The 17,725-nt window shown below is 40.8% G+C and overlaps 1 protein-coding gene across 1 annotated transcript; it reads left to right on the top strand.

Moving 5' to 3' along the window:
- csnk1e (casein kinase 1, epsilon) lies at positions 1-17,046 on the top strand. The gene is made up of 11 exons (XM_072667327.1): positions 1-304; positions 3,373-3,468; positions 3,612-3,722; positions 3,826-3,974; positions 5,494-5,722; positions 7,384-7,554; positions 9,972-10,120; positions 11,296-11,494; positions 12,820-12,956; positions 15,741-15,808; positions 15,910-17,046. Exons 2-10 carry the CDS (start codon positions 3,393-3,395, stop codon positions 15,771-15,773), a joined length of 1,254 nt encoding a protein of 417 aa, XP_072523428.1. The 5' UTR covers positions 1-304; positions 3,373-3,392; the 3' UTR covers positions 15,774-15,808; positions 15,910-17,046.
- The last annotated feature ends 679 nt before the right edge of the window (positions 17,047-17,725 follow it).

Here is a 17,725-nt window from a genome sequence, read left to right as displayed (position 1 = left end):
CGCTCGGTTATGAATGACATCATTTTAGTCACCACAGTGCGCTGGGATACAAAACAAGGCAGGCGGGCGGGCAGGCAGGCAGGCAGGCAGGCAGGCAGGCTGGGCTCTCGCTAGCTTTGCTAACGCAAGTAGGTCAGTCCGAGTGGCGGCGTTTTAGAGCACGGCCTTTAGGACCCCCAACGAGACGCGGTGAATCAACATCCCACTGGAATGAACCGTCTAAAAGCCCACTGCCACCCTTCGCTCTCCAGGGTCCTGACCGTGCAGCTCCACAACTCCACCAGCACCACCTTCTCATCAGCAGGTAGGGGACGTGGGCCGGGTGACTAAGGTCACTCTGGGACTCTGGGTCGGGTGGGAGGGGGGTTCGTGTTGTGGTCGTGTTGGCCGACGGAAAGCCGTCCCCGGCGGCCGGGCTGCGCTGCTGATTCCTCCGGAGTCGGGAGGCTGTAGGGCGCGGCTGCACAGCCATCGCCGAGGCCACCGAGTCCTCGAGCTCGGCCTGCTGGTGGAGCTCTAATGGAGTTATGCAAACGCACTACGGCTCGCACGGCAGCGGGGCGACACACACATAGCGTTTTTTAGAGCAGATCCTGCTTAATTCTCACCACTCGAGGGCTTAAAACCCGAGCAGGAACAATGAGGTCTGTGTGCCCGCAGAGCAGCGAGGGTGTTGATGCTGTAAATGGAGCAGCAGCAGCAGCAGCAGCAGCAGCAGCAGCAGCCTTGTGTTCAAACCACACCATCAATCAAACCCCAGGATGCCTACAGTGCTCTCCCAGTGTTCCCAGGGCTCCCAGTGTTAGCACTGCAGCCGGTGAGCTCCTCCAGGGAAGAGATGTGTAAGATCTAGTAAACCAGTTGGGATTGGCAGAATGGTACACAGTGAACTCAGATCAGACCTGTTTTGTAATGTGGTGTGTAAGGTGTGTGTGTGTGTGTGTGTGTTGGTTGCTAGCATCGCTAATGGGTGTGTGACGATCCTGGGATACTCAGTTCTGTTTTCACTGCTTCATGTGTCTCAGCGTCTGGATCTAACAGAGCTCTAAGTGTAGTTACACAGATCTGTGTAGCATCCTGATAACGAGAGGTGGTCGATCATACCAGTCATATCGATACCCGCTTTCAACAAATGATCGGTATCGGCCAGATGAATAGATTTGAGCGATATTTCAGCCTGATATCAGACTTATTAAACCCCGGATAAGCAGAATGTCAGGTGATGCTGATCTACTGCATTACTATACCTGCATTTGATTCATTTTAATGTATTTATAACCCTACATTTCACTCATTTCTAGAATAAATATTTATCTAAAATGTATTGGATTTTACTGCATGTGTACTAACTAGGTCTAATTAGAGGCTGCGCAGCTATAAACAATACAAATACCTGAACGGCCTCAAATAAGTAAGCATATACATTGCTGGTGTTGCGTAGTGGGTAACAACACTGCCCTCCTGGGGTTCAGACTGGGGCTCAGTTCTACACCAGTAAAGGTTCTTGGGCATGACTCCTAATACTATATTCTCCTACTGTGGAAAATCATTGAAATGTAAACCGCTCTGGATGAGGGTTGCATGTTACTGGAAAAAATGACATTGCAATAGTTTTGTTTAAATATTGCAACACACACACAAACACACACACACACACACACACACATATATATATATATATATATATATATATATATATATATATATATATATATTTAAAAAAGGATTTTCCACAAGAAGTCACCGATCCACCAGACGTCAACCATCAAACATGTCGTAATATTAATAATGCACTCCTAGTATCCAAGATTGGAGTAAAATAAATGATATTGGGAAGATGTAAAACCCTCAAAATGATACAAGAATGTGTCACAGAAGAAGAATTTTAATCATTTTTATAATTTAAGTTTGACACTAAGCATTTTTTTAAAGGTTTCGTGGCATTTCATTCATTTGGATTTTTGTTTCCTGTCCAGTTCATTTTGTCATAATATGCGTTTATTTACAGCTTTTCTTTTTTACAGGGTTTTTAGAGTAACTCCAAGTATTAACAAATCAGCTTCAGTTTTTTCTTGCCGAGGAGGTTTGCTATTTTTACTTAGCCAAAATCAGTATCAGTAGGCCAGGCTCAGCTAGGTTTCAGACTTCTCCATCTCCTGGATCTTTCCACCGAGGTTATGTCATACAGCTGATTGTTTTAAGGTGGTGTTTTAGATACAGTGGGGCTATACTAGCAGTATAGCAGTGTTTGGAGTGTCTTACCCAAGGACCCTTACTACTGTAGTGTGGTGTGCTTGTCCAGTCGGAGAACTGAACCCTAGTCCGCCACAAAAAGGACAGTGTTGTTATTCACTACACTACGCCAACCGTCTACAGGGAAAGCACTTCTGTACTGAGCTTAATACAGTTTTCAAATCACATTTCAGGCTTTTATCATTTTTACTGTTCTGTTTGTGCTGCAGTGTAAATATCTGGCTATAGGGGTTAGGGATGTTTTCTCTCTGTCAAAAAACAGAAAAAGTACTGTCAGATTAAAAAGCCCACCTTTAAATTAAATATCAGAAGGGTTGCAAATACATAAATAACCTGAATAACCTAAAAGCATTTACTTTTTCCACACGTAGGTTAACCGTTCATTTAAAAACTATATAGATCTCTCAGCTTGTATAACCAACACAGCTCTTTCAGAAAATAACAGGGTGTTCTCTAAAGAACTATAAGCATATATAAGACTATACCTCAGCTTAGATGCCATTATGATGGTGATTACTTAAAACCACCCAAACGCAGCCAATCATACCAAAACATAAAAACACAAAATAATAATGCTTAACAAAACTACCACTAAACGTCCTTTGTTTCTAACTAAATCGAAATCCCAAAGGCACCCAAAGCATCATATTACACTTGGTCTTTAGTCACATCTTTTATTTTGTGCTTATAAACTGTATTTGACAGTTGATATATCAGCATAAAAATGTTTGGGGTTTTGTATTTACAAAATGTGTAAAACAACAAAAAGATTTTATTAATAAGGAATATTTTGTATTTTATAGTTTTGTTAAGAATGTAAAAGCTGTTAAAAAATAATGAATGTTTCCCACTTATATTTAATTTTCTTGTAAAAGCACATAACACATTTAAAAAACAGTATATTCTTGTCATTTTAATATGATTTTTCAGACAAAAGAAATTACAGGGAAAAATATAAAAATGTATAGGAAAAAATTTAAAATTTGTAAAAAATGCATTACAGCTCCCATTCAGTTCTTGTGTTTGTGAAAGCTGTGATTTATAATTGTCATTCCTGGCACAATTGCTGTCCGTGCGTCTGTGATACAGGTCTAAAATGCATTATATTCTCCTTCTTAGACAACTTTTAGACAGGAATCATGGAGTTGCGCGTTGGAAACAAGTACCGCCTTGGGCGGAAAATCGGAAGCGGCTCTTTTGGGGACATCTACCTTGGTAACTGACCGACTGTTTATGTGTATTACATTTGGCCGCTGACCTTCATTCCACAAATATTTGTTCTTCATATTGACTCAGTAAGTTTTCTGGTTATTGCTGCAAGAGTTTTGTGAAGCATGTTAGTCACTTCTTCTTTGCAGGTGCGAACATTACGTCAGGAGAGGAGGTGGCTATCAAGCTGGAGAGTGTGAAGACTAAGCATCCCCAGCTGCATATCGAGAGCAAATTCTACAAGATGATGCAGGGAGGAGGTGAGGCCTGAGAGATGCAAATTAGATTCCCTTTCAAGAGCACATCAAAGAACTGTTGCTTTCAATACGTTTGTTGAGTCTAAGCCCCTCTTTTGGTTTGTAGTGGGTATCCCGTCCATCAAGTGGTGTGGCGCCGAGGGTGATTACAATGTTATGGTGATGGAGCTGCTTGGTCCCAGTCTGGAGGACCTGTTCAACTTCTGCTCAAGGAAATTCACACTTAAGACGGTGCTGCTGCTTGCAGACCAGATGGTAATGAGATATCCTCAAGCACGTGTTACCACCGTACAAGGTCACACGGAGAACCAAAAAGGGTCCTTTGGAGTGATGTCATTAGGGAACCACTTGGTTGCTGAAAGAACATCAGAAGTGATGGTTCTTTAAAGAGCTATTTCTGTAAATGACATATTTAAGCATGAATAATCTCACAATCATATCAAATGTGTTAAAAGGGTGTAGAAACTTTACATTAGATGTATTATTATACATGTTTTTCACACACAAAACCACCCAAAGAATGCCAGGAACCATTTAAGACCACCTATCTTTAACAGTGTAAATCAGTTAGTAGAATTAAACTGTATATCCTCACTGTATATAACAGTACCTCTTAACTCCATGCTTTTATATATCATATAAATAAAATAAAATAATATCATATAAATAAAAAATCTTCAAGGGTTCTTTAGTAAGTGCGAAGGTTATTTATAGCCATGCTTCTCAATCCTGGTCACTGGAGGCACCTTTTCCTCCACATTTTAGTGGACTCCCTGCTGTAACACACCCCCTGCAATTCTGAAAGGGCTTGGCAATGAGCTGATTAGTTGAATCAGGTGGTGTTGGGAACAGAGAAAGCACTACAATTCACAGGGTGACCCAGGGTTGAGAAACACTGATTTATAAAACCATGACAACTTAGAAAACACTGCTTGTGTGGTTCTCGACCTGGTCGTTCTCGACCCTGGTTAAAGGGTCATTTTCTATGATGAAGAAGCTGTTTATGTATTTGTGCATGTAACTCTTTAAACCCTGTATGTGAGCCCACACTTTGTCATTCTCACAACTACCTTATTGTCATAATTAACATCAGGTTAATAGGCCCTAAAATAGAACCCTGTGGGACTCCATAAGACCAAACGGTTACCAAATAATTCACAATAGTTTCTGTATTAGGATTAATAGCTGAATAATAAAGCTAGGGTTGAAGGGGTAAAATAACTTTTTGTACAAAAAGGGTTCCACTATAACCATTTTGTGGTACTACACAGACCCAAAGAGTTTAGAAGACCCCTTTTGGTACCTTAAGAACCTTAAGAAGAGATTTGTGAGTGTGAGGGACCTTTTAAAGGTATAAAGAACCTTCACCTAATATAACCTAACGTTTCATACCAATCTAAATGGTTCTTTACTTTGTGTTGAGGTTTTTCAAACCTTCACAGTCACACATCTCAAAAAAATGCTTCTTTACAGAACCAACAATTGCAATGTTCTTTTATGGCATCACACAGAAAACCCATTTTGGCACATTTCATAAAAATGCAGCTGCTCTTTACACTCTGCATATTTCATGATGAACGGATCAATAGAAAAGGTCCATAATCCCTTGGACTGCAGTTATTTTACGTTAATGTACATTAAAGTTAAGAATGGTTGTCCTTACTCCATTATTATTGGTTACCTTACTCCACTGCTTTCCATTACTCAGTACTTTCATCAGTTATTTATTATCTGGTGTGTTTATTCACTGATCTTCTTATTCCTATCTCTCCAGATCAGCCGTATTGAATACATCCACTCCAAGAACTTTATTCACAGAGACATCAAACCTGACAACTTCTTGATGGGTCTCGGCAAGAAGGGCAATCTGGTCTACATCATCGACTTCGGCCTGGCCAAGAAGTACCGTGACGCGCGCACACATCAGCACATTCCCTACCGCGAGAATAAGAACCTGACTGGCACTGCCCGCTATGCCTCTATTAACACTCACCTGGGCATTGGTAAGAGTGGTCCGAACTTGGGGGTGTGAAATATAAAATATGTGTAATACACGAATGTGGCTGGAGGAGCAATTTACACTAGGGATGACTGATCTGATTCAGTTGATCCAAGCTAATTGGATCCACTTCCAATCCTTTAGTTGTTTTTTTTGTGTGTGTGCTCCATTTACACCACTGGAGTAAATCTACACATCCTGCAGCAGCAAGAGGCATTTTCAGAGGATAACAGAGCAGTTTTTGGTGTGAAGCTGTTTTACAGTGGAAATTAAAGCAACATTATGTAGCAGTTGTAGCTGAAATAGCAGTTCCAGAATCATGTTGATTCTCCACTGACTGTAACAGGGAGAATGGCGTCTCTGTCATTGTCACCCCAGGAAAGCTGCTTCTGCACTATGGCACTTTGGCGGAGCTGCACAAGAATATTTTCTAGAAGAGTCATTTTTGTGTTTCCTAAAATATTACTCTACCACCTCAGTCCACATGCTTCTATTACATCCAGATTCTGGTTCTGGGTCTCTTGTTAACAAATCCACATTTAGAACAGATTTGTAACAAAGCATGAATTGCAAATTCAAATAACTATTTATTAGCTTACTCAATTCATAACTTCTCATAACTAATTATTACCACACAGATCAGCGCTGTATAAAAGCACATGCTTTGCATTTCCTTCTGGTTTCCAATGAATTTTCATTCAGTCAAGACATGCAATTAACTACAACTCTTATATTAATGATAATATAATAAGATTCTACTGGATGTGAGGCGGTACAAATATAGCCTTCTGAAAGAGTTCATTAGTGCTGGCTTAAAAACAAAGAAAGTAGTGTGATTCTCCCGTTGGTAAAACAGAGCGTTTCAGTTGTAATTTTATAAAGTCTCAGATATTATGTTGTGTTTTCATGCTCCACTGTAAAATACCTCCACACTGTAGAGTCTCAGCTCTTTTATTTACCTTCTGAGAACGTCCTAACTGCTGCTGGCTGGGCAGTAATTAATGGTCCGTTATTGGCACCTCGCCGGACTGGGAAGCTGCTACCTGATCCATTAAAATATGCCCAGATTATCCCCAATCTCAAGCCACTGGATCGGGACATCCCTACTATAAACTGATTATTCATTTAATATCACTGGAGTTCGATTCCCCAGCAAGCAAGCACACACCAATAAGAGTCACTGGGCAAGAGTCCTAACACTACATTTAACCTACCTACATATCAAAAAATTGCTTTCACTGGAGCACTTGGTTGCAAAATCAACAGGGATTAATAATTTACCACACTATAAATAAGACCTTTGTCAAATGTAGGCTAAAAAAACAAATATATAATTCTAGAATATCTCATTATTCTTATATTAATAACAAGTGTGACAAAATCGATAGCAGTTAATACTCAACATCAGGGTACTCAGATCAGACTATGGAACAAATAACTGACTCTGACTATACAGTAGTTCCATATAGACCACGTTTAAATAATAAACCAAGGTTTTGCACGTTTAGAAATAGCTGTAAAGTTTTACACTATGCTTACTGTTGTTACCATCTCAAGTCTCCACCTTCTGAATGAAGCATCAATGCATTTTTATACCACTGGACTGAACACTGGAGGTGTGATTGCTTGTGCTCATTACCGTATATCTCTTCACTGTTGCAACAGAGCAGTCTCGACGGGATGACCTGGAGTCTCTTGGTTATGTGCTCATGTACTTCAACCTGGGTTCTCTGCCCTGGCAAGGCCTGAAAGCTGCCACCAAACGACAGAAGTATGAGCGCATCAGTGAGAAGAAGATGTCCACCCCCATTGAAGTGCTTTGCAAGGGCTATCCATGTGAGTAGATACACAAACAGGGAATCGCTCTTAAAAAATCAGCTTCCATGTCGATTTAAGGCCAAACCTTTATATTCATTCATTCATTACACAGAACTTTTGAATGTAGAGTTTTTTTAAACTACCTCAGTCATCAGTGGCTAAGAGAGCATAATAGGCCTCCTCCCACCCCCACCCCACATTACTCAGCACAATGATAGCCACCCCAAGTGTCTGTAAGCTTATGTAGATGGCTGATAACTGGCTGGTGGCGTCATGTGAGAGGGAGAGGCTGAGACCGTGACTAAATTGGGTAGAAATAAAATCATCTTCATTTGTACCTACGAGCACAAATGTGGGCTTAATTAAAAATGTAATTTCTGCACTTCTGACCGAATCTCTCTGCTTGTTTCAATGAAATATGAGTGATTAATGAATACATGTATTTATTTACAAAAAATATTTACAATAAACTATTCTTCCACCATGTAGGGCCCTATGTTAGTGATCTTTTTGGGGAGCTGTCAACCGCGCACTGTGCAGTTTGATTTAGGGGGTGTCAGTGTGCCTTTGCTATAGTAATGACGGGAAAAGTACGTCTTGCGCGGCTCAAAATGCGCAAAAGTCATGTACTAAGTCTCTTAATTAATCATGGGTGTGTTTTGGGCGTAATGTGCAAGAAACCAATCAGCGTGTCACTTGCCATTCCCCTCTGTCTTTGGTGGACTGCTATATCAATGGCGCAAGGCAGGTGTGTATGCGCGTTGGGAACGTGCCCATGATGACAATTCACTGCCAAGATAGCAACGAACGTCTGCCTGTCGACGTCTGCCTAGGTTGTTTTCGGTCAGCGGCGCACCTGTGTTTTCCATTACCAAGATAGCAATACACCACACATTTACCTCAACACGCCTCATTTCGAGACCACCACGCCCTTCAGCTTAGATTTATTCGCAAGCACTGTTGCTACTTAAACGATGCAGGCGGAAGGCGTGAAAATAGTGTTCATGGCGGGATGTAAGATAGGTTGTTAACAGTCAGCACTGTTGCTAGGCAACTTGGGGGGGGTTAGCTATAATAATAAGGCGTAGACGCTCCACAAAACAAAATATGTTAATGTGTATTTAATTTTTTTTACTTAAGTTGAAATGCATAGATTCTCATACTTCACAGGAACAACCCTGTTATTTTGCCTAAGAATTAAACATACTGATTTTCCTTTTAGCGTGGACTTTTGAAAAAAAATTAGGAGCTCTGCATTGATTTGCTGATTTATGTAACAGTAGCCACATAGCCTAGAGATAGCAGAGCTTTGATTTTAGCACTGTAACAAGAATACTTTAACTATTTTATGTAATTATTCCTGAGTTTTACCAGATGTCCTGTCAATGCCCTCTCTGTGTCCTCTTGGCATGATGTGTGGCTAGCTAGCTGAACTGATCACTGGCAGGTTAGTCCAGTTTAGTCCAGGTCCAGGTTGTTGTCGGGGAGTGAACATTGGAGTTCCCACATGTCGGGGATCAGCGAAGACATGATATCTGTAGTTTAGAACAAAATATGCTAGGCTAATGTTGCTAACAAACACTGGGCTTGGTCTGTCACCAATGCCATCTTGGTAAATACACACCCAAAATCTACATTTATTTCAAATAATTAATTCCGTGAAATGTCATGAATATCCTTTAAAAAAAAAAACATTTAAGCTAAAATTAGAACAGTTACTCTACACCACATCTGTTTGTCTATTTTGCTCTGATTCCCTCTCAATGTCCTCTTTGTGTCCTCTTGGTGTGATGTGTGGCTAGCTAGCTGAAGAGATCGCTGGCAGGTTTGCTTGAGGTCGTCTTCTGATGTGTGGTTAGCTCTAGTCTGAGGTGGTCCGGTTTGTTGTCAGGGAGCAGATGCTGGAGTTCCACAAACACTGGCACAGTAAAAGCCACAGTCATGAGGCCTGGTTGAGGTAGCGACCCATTTTCCTATAATTAGCCAGGTCCGGTGGTGATGTGAATGCTTATTTTAAACGGTGAGCTAAAAATACCCACAAATCCATCTTCTCCCAAGGTGCTTTTCTAGTGGGCCGGGTGTATGTAAATTTTGGAGGTGAAATAAAAATGTGCCAAGACTGTTACCTAACAGTTTTGGGGATTTGGAATTGGCCCGTTTTGGGTTTACTGGATTTTCTTTTCAGTGAAGAGACACAGATTTTCCTTCTAGGGCACCTTTAAGGCACTCACACGTCTTATTTACAACACTGGTCTTTGAAGAACCATCCATTGACCATTAACCAACCATTAACACAAAAGTGGTTTTTTAATGGCAGCACTCCAAGAACCCTTTGTGTTATCTCCATTTTTAAACACTTCAGGCTTCATTGATTACCCTGACGATGTCTTGCCTCTGACCTCCTTCTGTTACTGTCTCCTTTCCTCCTCCTGCAGCCGAGTTCTCCACATACATGAACTTCTGCCGCTCCCTGCGATTTGATGACAAGCCCGATTACTCCTACCTGAGACAGCTGTTCAGAAACCTCTTCCACAGACAGGGTTTCTCCTACGACTACGTCTTTGACTGGAACATGCTGAAATTCGTACGTCACTCTCAACATTTACAACATCTTAAAAAAATAACTTTAATAACTGAGCCGGGAAAAGATCATTTTCTTTGATGTTTTTTTAGACAACTGGTAAACCTTATTACAGGAACTTTAGTTCTATTAATGTTTGTCATTTTTGTTCATTTATGTATAGTAATAATTAGGGCAAAATTAGGGCGAAAAATTAGTTTTGTTTTGTAAATCTTCAATGGCTTTGTAAAGATTCAATACCAATTCTTAATACTTTCTTTTAAATAATAAAAAATAGATATACCAGGAACTAACAGGAAATATATAAAATAACAGGAACAGTTTGGAAAAAAAATCTATAATTTGCCCCACATGCAGAGGATCAGTATAGACATGATATCTGATGTGTGCTTCTGGAACAGGATATGCTAGGCAAATGCTGCTAATACACACTAGACTTTGACTGTCACCAATGCCATTTTGGTAAATATTCATTTGTTTGCTTGCTTTGATTGAAAAGCCATGGAAAAATGTTTTTATTAAAAAACTGTAAAAAAGGATAAATATACATTTATTTTTATATTTAAGCCAAAATTGCAACAGTTACTCAAAATGGCTGTTAGCAAAAATTGATAGTGATACCGTTCTACACCAAATGTTTGTCTGTGACAACAAATTAAGATTTGGATTCATTTTAATCAGAAGAGAGATGTTTTATGGCTGTGCTTTTACAGAGGTGTGACTGTCTAAGCCCTGTGTTTGTTAGCAACATTAGCCTAGCATCTCCTGTTCTAAACTAAAGAAGCAAACAAGGGGAAACATCTTGACTGACTGATTAACTTCTAGGGTCAGTTCATGGTAAATCAAATTAATTTGACTTTTTGCCAAACTACTCCTTGATGCTTACTAATGCGTATAATCATTTTTTTTTACAGTAATTAAGTCATTACCATAACAGTAGTGAAATTCATTACCCAGCCCAATTTATAACACATACAGTGTAGAATTAAATTTATTTTATCTTAATTAATTAATTTCACTTAATTATGATACCAAAAAAAACATTTTTCATCATTTACTCAATATTTCCAGTATTTTGAGACTAGATTATGAATAAACTGCTACATAATTTGAATAAATTGAATTATGAAGTCAGGTCCAGACCCTGCCTTACCCTGGTCACCTTTTGTCTGTTACAGGGCTCCAGCAGGACGGCAGAGGAGAAAGAGAAGGAGCAGAGAGGAGGAGAAGGAGAGGAGAGGGATGAGAGGACCGGAGGGCCTCAGGGTTCTGCTGCCCGCGCCCTGCCCTCCGGACCCAACCTGCCAGCACCTAACAGAGTCCGCAACGGCCCTGACCCAGCCGGATCTGCTCCAGCCTCACGCGTCCCGCAGTCTGGTAAGCTCAGCTCTCAAATCATCTCAAATCCTAAATTCATCTTGAATTTATATTCAGTTCAGTTTTTTAAGTACAGGAACTTCACACAGAACTTCATTCTAAACCCCTCTATAGCCCATCCACTCTCGACAACAACGTTTTAGTTATTGTTTATTGCAATTAGATGATAATAAAAACACATTTCACTGTTTCTAGTTACAGCAAAATGAAACATTGTATAGCGTTGAAATATATTGTATATTGTCTGTAAAGGTCACCCTTAACAGCTTATTATATTGTAAAGCATCATTATGTGAGAATTGGCATTTATGGCTCCCACGCTCTTCCTACTGGTGCTGAGTGTATATTACTGCAGTGAAGCAATTCACACTTTGAGTCCTCCACCTCATGAAACTTAAAGAAACTAAAGAAAATACCGAACCAAACCATCACTGAAAACAAAAGAAGCCTGGTACTGATGTCGTACATGAATATGACTTACCCAGCTTTACACAGTTCTCGCAAGCGTTGTCCTACTTGCTTTATTAACCAGATAGTATTAATAATAATAATGTTAATAATGCAGTTAGCAGCCTGCCGAGCCCAGAGTAGCAACGACGGAGGCGCTGTTCTCTCTATTACAAGTCAGAGCATTTTAAATGTAAATACTACCGAGCTTTAAAAAGATTAAGATGAGCATCTAAAATTCATACAGACCATCACAGCCTTTTTGTCACGTGACCTAGATGTATAACCTGTTGGGCAGGGTGAACAGCAAAAAATAAATTTTTTTAGTTCCGATTTGGGCCATTTTCATATGTGGTACTGAAGTCCTTTATTCAGCAATGCCACTCAACTAAAACAACCAATCTCTTTTGCTCATATGCGTCAGTTTAGGAGCATAAACTGTTCAGACGAATGTCAGACACATTAAAAGGATAGTGTGAACAGCCTAAAATAATTTGTTGGGTTTGGTTAAATCAGATTTTATGTGCTGTGTGTATGTAGCCTTACTGTGAGTGTAAGGCTACACTGTTACTGTTTCAGCCTAGAGTTTTCTTCAGATATTAAAATGCCAACAATTCTGCCAAGTTACTCAGTTAATAATTTTTTTAGGGTTCCTATCAGTCACAGGCCCTTAGAACCACCCAACTTTTTCCCCCATACGGCACCCCTGTTACCCCTGCTGCGTAACTCCAAACCAAACTTACATAGCATTGTAGCAGCGTTCCAGGCCCAGAGTGGGAGCAACAGAGATGTCATTCTCCCTGCTGTAGTCAGCTGTAATGTTAAAGTAAAACTGCTACATAATTGTGCTTTAACTCACTACTTTTTCTCTCTCTCAGGAAATGCGTCCCCCAGAGCAGGCCGGGGGGCTGAGCGGGAGAGGAGAGTGTGTCTGCGCCTTCACCGGGGGGCCCCAGCTAATGCCTCCCCTGATCTCCCACTGCGCCATGATCAGATACGCATCACACCCCCACAGGTACACACACACACGCACACTAACCCAGCCTGCAGCGTTTACTCTGCCTTACTCCCCCGCCATAACACCCCCACCCCCTCCACGCACAAACACTAAGACTGCTTTTGCAAGATCTGTCCAGGGTCGGTTTTATCATCGGGAGATTGCGTGTTTGATCTCCAGTGATGCCACAGCTATCGGTGGCTGGGAGTCCTAGAGAACAAATCTGACCTTGCTCTCACTGAATGGGTAGGATGGCCCTCCCTCACCCCCAGTGATGATAGCCAGTGCGGTTTAACAGATCTGTAACACAACTGGCAGTTAGTGTTCTCCTCCAGGTGTGTTCAGCTGTTCAATGATGTTTCACCACTGGCGAAAATGGCAAAGCACATGCTAGCCTTTACACCTCCCCCCTTGCACTGATAGCATCATGTAATTGGGGAGGAACTGGAAATTAATCAATTCTTGGTGGGTGGAACTTTTAAAAAGAGCTATGAATGTTTACCTGGGTAATACAGGAGGACGATAGCTACCTCATAGTACTGTTAGGGAGCCAAGTATCTTATTGCAGCTAAATAATTATGGCAATTGTCTTCCGTTAATCAATTAAGATGGAGTGACAAAATCGACTTGTTAAGTATTTTGTTCCTCTACAACCATTTTCGCACACATAGCCCATGTTGCATTTTATTAAAACAAGTGATTTGTCCAACAAATAATAAAATATGATAAATTGCAGTTCTGCTGCATCTGTAACTCCGCCTCATTTGATGATGAAATGGAGGGGATTTTTTTCCTTTATTATGTAAAGGTGGGCAGTGACCTTCCTAGTCTCCTTGGTTGCTGGTGGCAACATTCCAAGCAGATTAGCCTCTGACTGGCTCGGTTTTCCTCGCTCCCTCATCATTAAGCCCCGCCTCTGTGAGCTTGTTATCGACCTCGAACATGGGGAGTGGGCTGAAGACCCACTGTTACTGGAAGTAACAGTATGTATTGTATAATGCATTTTTTAACTGAGGACAACAAGCTAAAAGGTGAAGTTAGCAAGTTTGCTACATGATTGTCTAAATCCCTTACCTCAGTCTGGCTAAGTTTGTTCGATGACTGGGGTAAGAGTTGGACTTAGAGTTTTCCAATCCACACCGGATCACAGTTTTCACACACTGTCATGCGTTGGTGTCTGCTAGAGTCCGTCAGTGCAGGGTTTTCGTTGAAATCAGAGATGACAAAACATGCTTGTGAAAGCAGCCTGACACAGCCTGCAGGATTTACACCGCCTCACCCACCTCTCCAACACCCCATCCTCCCACACGTACACACTAACCCAGCTCTCCTGACACACCTTTTACACATCACTCAGTTTCAGAAAGCAAATGATATTTCGGCCAGGGCCACATGTGCTCCTAAATTGGTCACATAGCATCCATGAGGTCAATAAGCATTTGGACAGTGACCTGACATTGTGTCCCATCAGTTCTGCCGCATTTAACTGAATCTAAGACAAAAGTATCTGTTGAAAAAGAAGTGAGCAGGGAATTGTGGGTTACTGTGTCTTGAAACAGCTTTAATAAAAAATGTCAACAGAGGCCTACTTCCATACACTCTCGCCTGAAGGAAGGTCCAGATATATACATAAACTACATGTGACTGGACTCCCTCAGTTTCTCTTTCTGGCCTAAAATCAATATGGGAAAATGATCCCACAGGGAGGCCAGTCATACAGTTACCTCACTGAGTCACCACTTAGGCTGAGCTAGTTAACGTCAGCTGATATTGTGGTCTAAAAGCTCACATCTGTAGCCTACTACTATCTCATCCATAGCCTCTGTGTTTTGTATCATTCTAAATGAAATAGCCTACCTATGAACTCAAGTATAGCTGCACTATTACATATTATTAGCACTAATGTTAGCATTATCATGTTACTCTTATCTGTATCAGTCTAATTAATGTCGTATGAACTTCTCATACTGTCATGTAAGATCCTTATTGTTATTGTCACAGCAAGCTATCTGGGTAGTTGGAGCACTAGAGTGGCAACGCGTCGTTGTTAGGAAACTACACACGTATGATTATGAAAAATTATTATATAGGGAATTGGATTTCTTTTTATAACAACAAATTCACAGACAGATAATTAATTAATTTTTCAATCTACCGGACACAAAATGTCTGCAGAACACAGACATGGATGCTATCAGGATCCCAGAAAATCCCATAAAGTCCTTTCTGAAGTCCCATGAAGTTCCTGTACAAGCTGATGATAGCTTTAAGCCGATGTCTTTGACATCTTTTTGACTCCGTTTTGCATCTTGGAATCCTGTAAAGCCTCAAATCAGGGTTTTAATCTTATTTGTTCTGCAACTCACCATGCAACAGCTTTTTGACCTGGTTTGCCAGTTTGTTTAAAACCAATAATGCAAAGTCTACAATACAAATCATTGGAAATTGCACAGTTGTTCCCCCCCACTGCCTGGGCATGGCCTAAACATGCTCTGTCTCTATAAACTTAAGAACTGATCGTGCTACTTTTATTAGTCTTATCATCAGTAAGCACCAGTGACCCAGTTTCATTAGCAGCCATACATGCCCATGTCATAACAGTGCCTCCACCATGTTTGACAGGTGATGTGCTATGCTTTAGATCATGAACCCCATCTTTCATTCGCCATACTTGAAGGCTATGAAATGGCTTATCCTTCAATTGTCTAATTACTTTTGAGCCTGTAAAACATCTCTCTCTCTCTCTCTCTCTCTCTCTGTCACTGATATTCTAATGTTGCTACATGCTCTCTTGTTTCTCAGGTCAGTGTGCCCTTTGAGCACATGGGGAAGTGAGCTTGGAACTTCTGTCATTTATTCTTTTCTAGGAGGTGGGTCTAATCAGGAGAATTATTATCATAAATGTAGGAATAATTGGATAAGATGGGTGGTTTAGCATGAAAATGTGTGTTTTTTATGTCTTTCTGGACAGGATTTCAACAAACAACTCCCCTAAAGCATTTGTATTCATCTTTCTATATAAGTCAGTGGGGCAAGAAAACAGAAGTTGGGGAGAGGGGCAGAAAGTAAGTGACTACTCTGTTACAATGGACAAAGAGATCCACAACCTGACTGCTCTGGAATGCTGAAGGTTTCAAGGGGATTTGGATGATGAGACATAACCGGTGAAGAGGCATGACTCAACTATGGACAAGAGAAGTTTGGATCACAAGTCTCAGGCATAGAAATGATTACTGGAAACGAAGACTTTTGCCCACAGCGTGACTGTTATTCCTGTGTGGTCTGAAGCACGGATGCTGCGAAAGACATGGAATAACTTCTCGGATTGTTCAAATTGATTGTTTATTAAGTGTGAGTCCAAATAAATGTATCGCTCGCACTCTTACTTTAACGCACACAGAAGTGTTGTACGTTGTCATACATGCTGATGTAGATGGTATGTAGTGGAAAGCATCTTCTTTTTTATGTTTGAACATATCATATGCACAAGCTAAGAATCTTAACAGTGTGTTCAATCGAACTTTCAGTGGTCGCTTCATTAGGTGGAGGTTGGACTAATCATGCAACGAAACATTCAAGAAAATTTTCTGTATTTGCTTAGCATGGACAACACTGAAATTAACACTGAAAATAATGATGTTAACCCGACCAGAGGTTACTGTCAAACAGATCTAAAATCGAAATAACATCCCGAGCATTACTGCTGGCCTACGTGTCTTTATGTTAGATTCATAGAAATACATGGCATATAGAAGTGGAGTTCATCTAAAGAGGTCTGTACTGGCATGTTTGGCCATGGTACCCTGATTTATAAATAAATGAATATGTCCAATAATCTGATGAGCTGAGCTGTTCTGGAAAACATGGAACTCAGTGGTTCCCAGTCCTGCACGACCCCTGCCCTCTTATTACTATTTTTTCCTGTCCAAACATTTGCTCTTCAACTCAGAAAGGCCCAGTAAATTAGCTAATCAGTTGGATCTGATGTGTTAGGGCAGCACCGTGCGGGACGGGGTACTCCAGGTGCGCGACTGGGAACCACTGATGTAAGTTTAAACTGGGATTTTTCCAAATGTCTGCATAATTAAAGTCATCCAGAGTGTATAAACCAGTCATTCAGTGTGTTGTCATTCAGAGTCATTCTCCATTCGTTCTGAAATAAGGATTTGGCCTAAAAAAAAAAAGACCCTGACTTTTATCATATGTAAACCTCTGTGTGGTGTACACGTCCAATACATATGATTTACATATGATTCATAAATCAAGCAAATACTTCTAATAAATTGTTATTAATTAAATATTCAGTATTATTAAAAATACACAAAATCCCTCCACTTGGCTAGTTCTGTTGTTGCTATCTCTCTCTCTCTCTCTCTCTCTCTCTGTCTCTTTCTCTCTTCCCCACTGAGCGAGAAACTAAACATACAGTGCTAAATTAACTCAACTTTATCAATTAGTCTTTTAGCTTTTAGGTAGACCCTCACCCAGTGGTGGTTCAGCGGTTAGACCACCGGGTTATGGGTTTAATACCTGGGCTTTGCAAGGCCCTTCACCCTCTCTACACCCCTGGATGCCCACCGCTCCGGGCACGTGTGCTCAATGTCAGCGTGTGTGTTTGACTGCTAGCGTGTATGTGTGTGTGTGTGTCACTGCGCAGATGGGTTACAGGCCAAATTCCAGCTGTGTCCAACACAAATGTTGAATATGGTTGTTTTGTCAAAATGGGCGACCTACTAGTAAAAGGGTTTGTTTACATTTGGGTTATACGTCTTATGCTAGACACACTG

This window comes from Salminus brasiliensis, chromosome 22 (assembly GCF_030463535.1).
Source record: "Salminus brasiliensis chromosome 22, fSalBra1.hap2, whole genome shotgun sequence".
Lineage (NCBI taxonomy): Eukaryota > Metazoa > Chordata > Actinopteri > Characiformes > Bryconidae > Salminus > Salminus brasiliensis.
This window is presented reverse-complemented; position numbering and strand designations above follow the sequence as displayed.

Bases quoted from the DNA above. Each gene is read 5' to 3' on its own strand.
- csnk1e (XM_072667327.1), top strand. From the start codon at position 3,393: ATGGAGTTGCGCGTTGGAAACAAGTACCGCCTTGGGCGGAAAATCGGA. The intron at 3,469-3,611 runs GTAACTGACCGA...TCTTCTTTGCAG, and splicing joins TTTTGGGGACATCTACCTTG to GTGCGAACATTACGTCAGGA. The intron at 5,723-7,383 runs GTAAGAGTGGTC...CTGTTGCAACAG, and splicing joins TAACACTCACCTGGGCATTG to AGCAGTCTCGACGGGATGAC.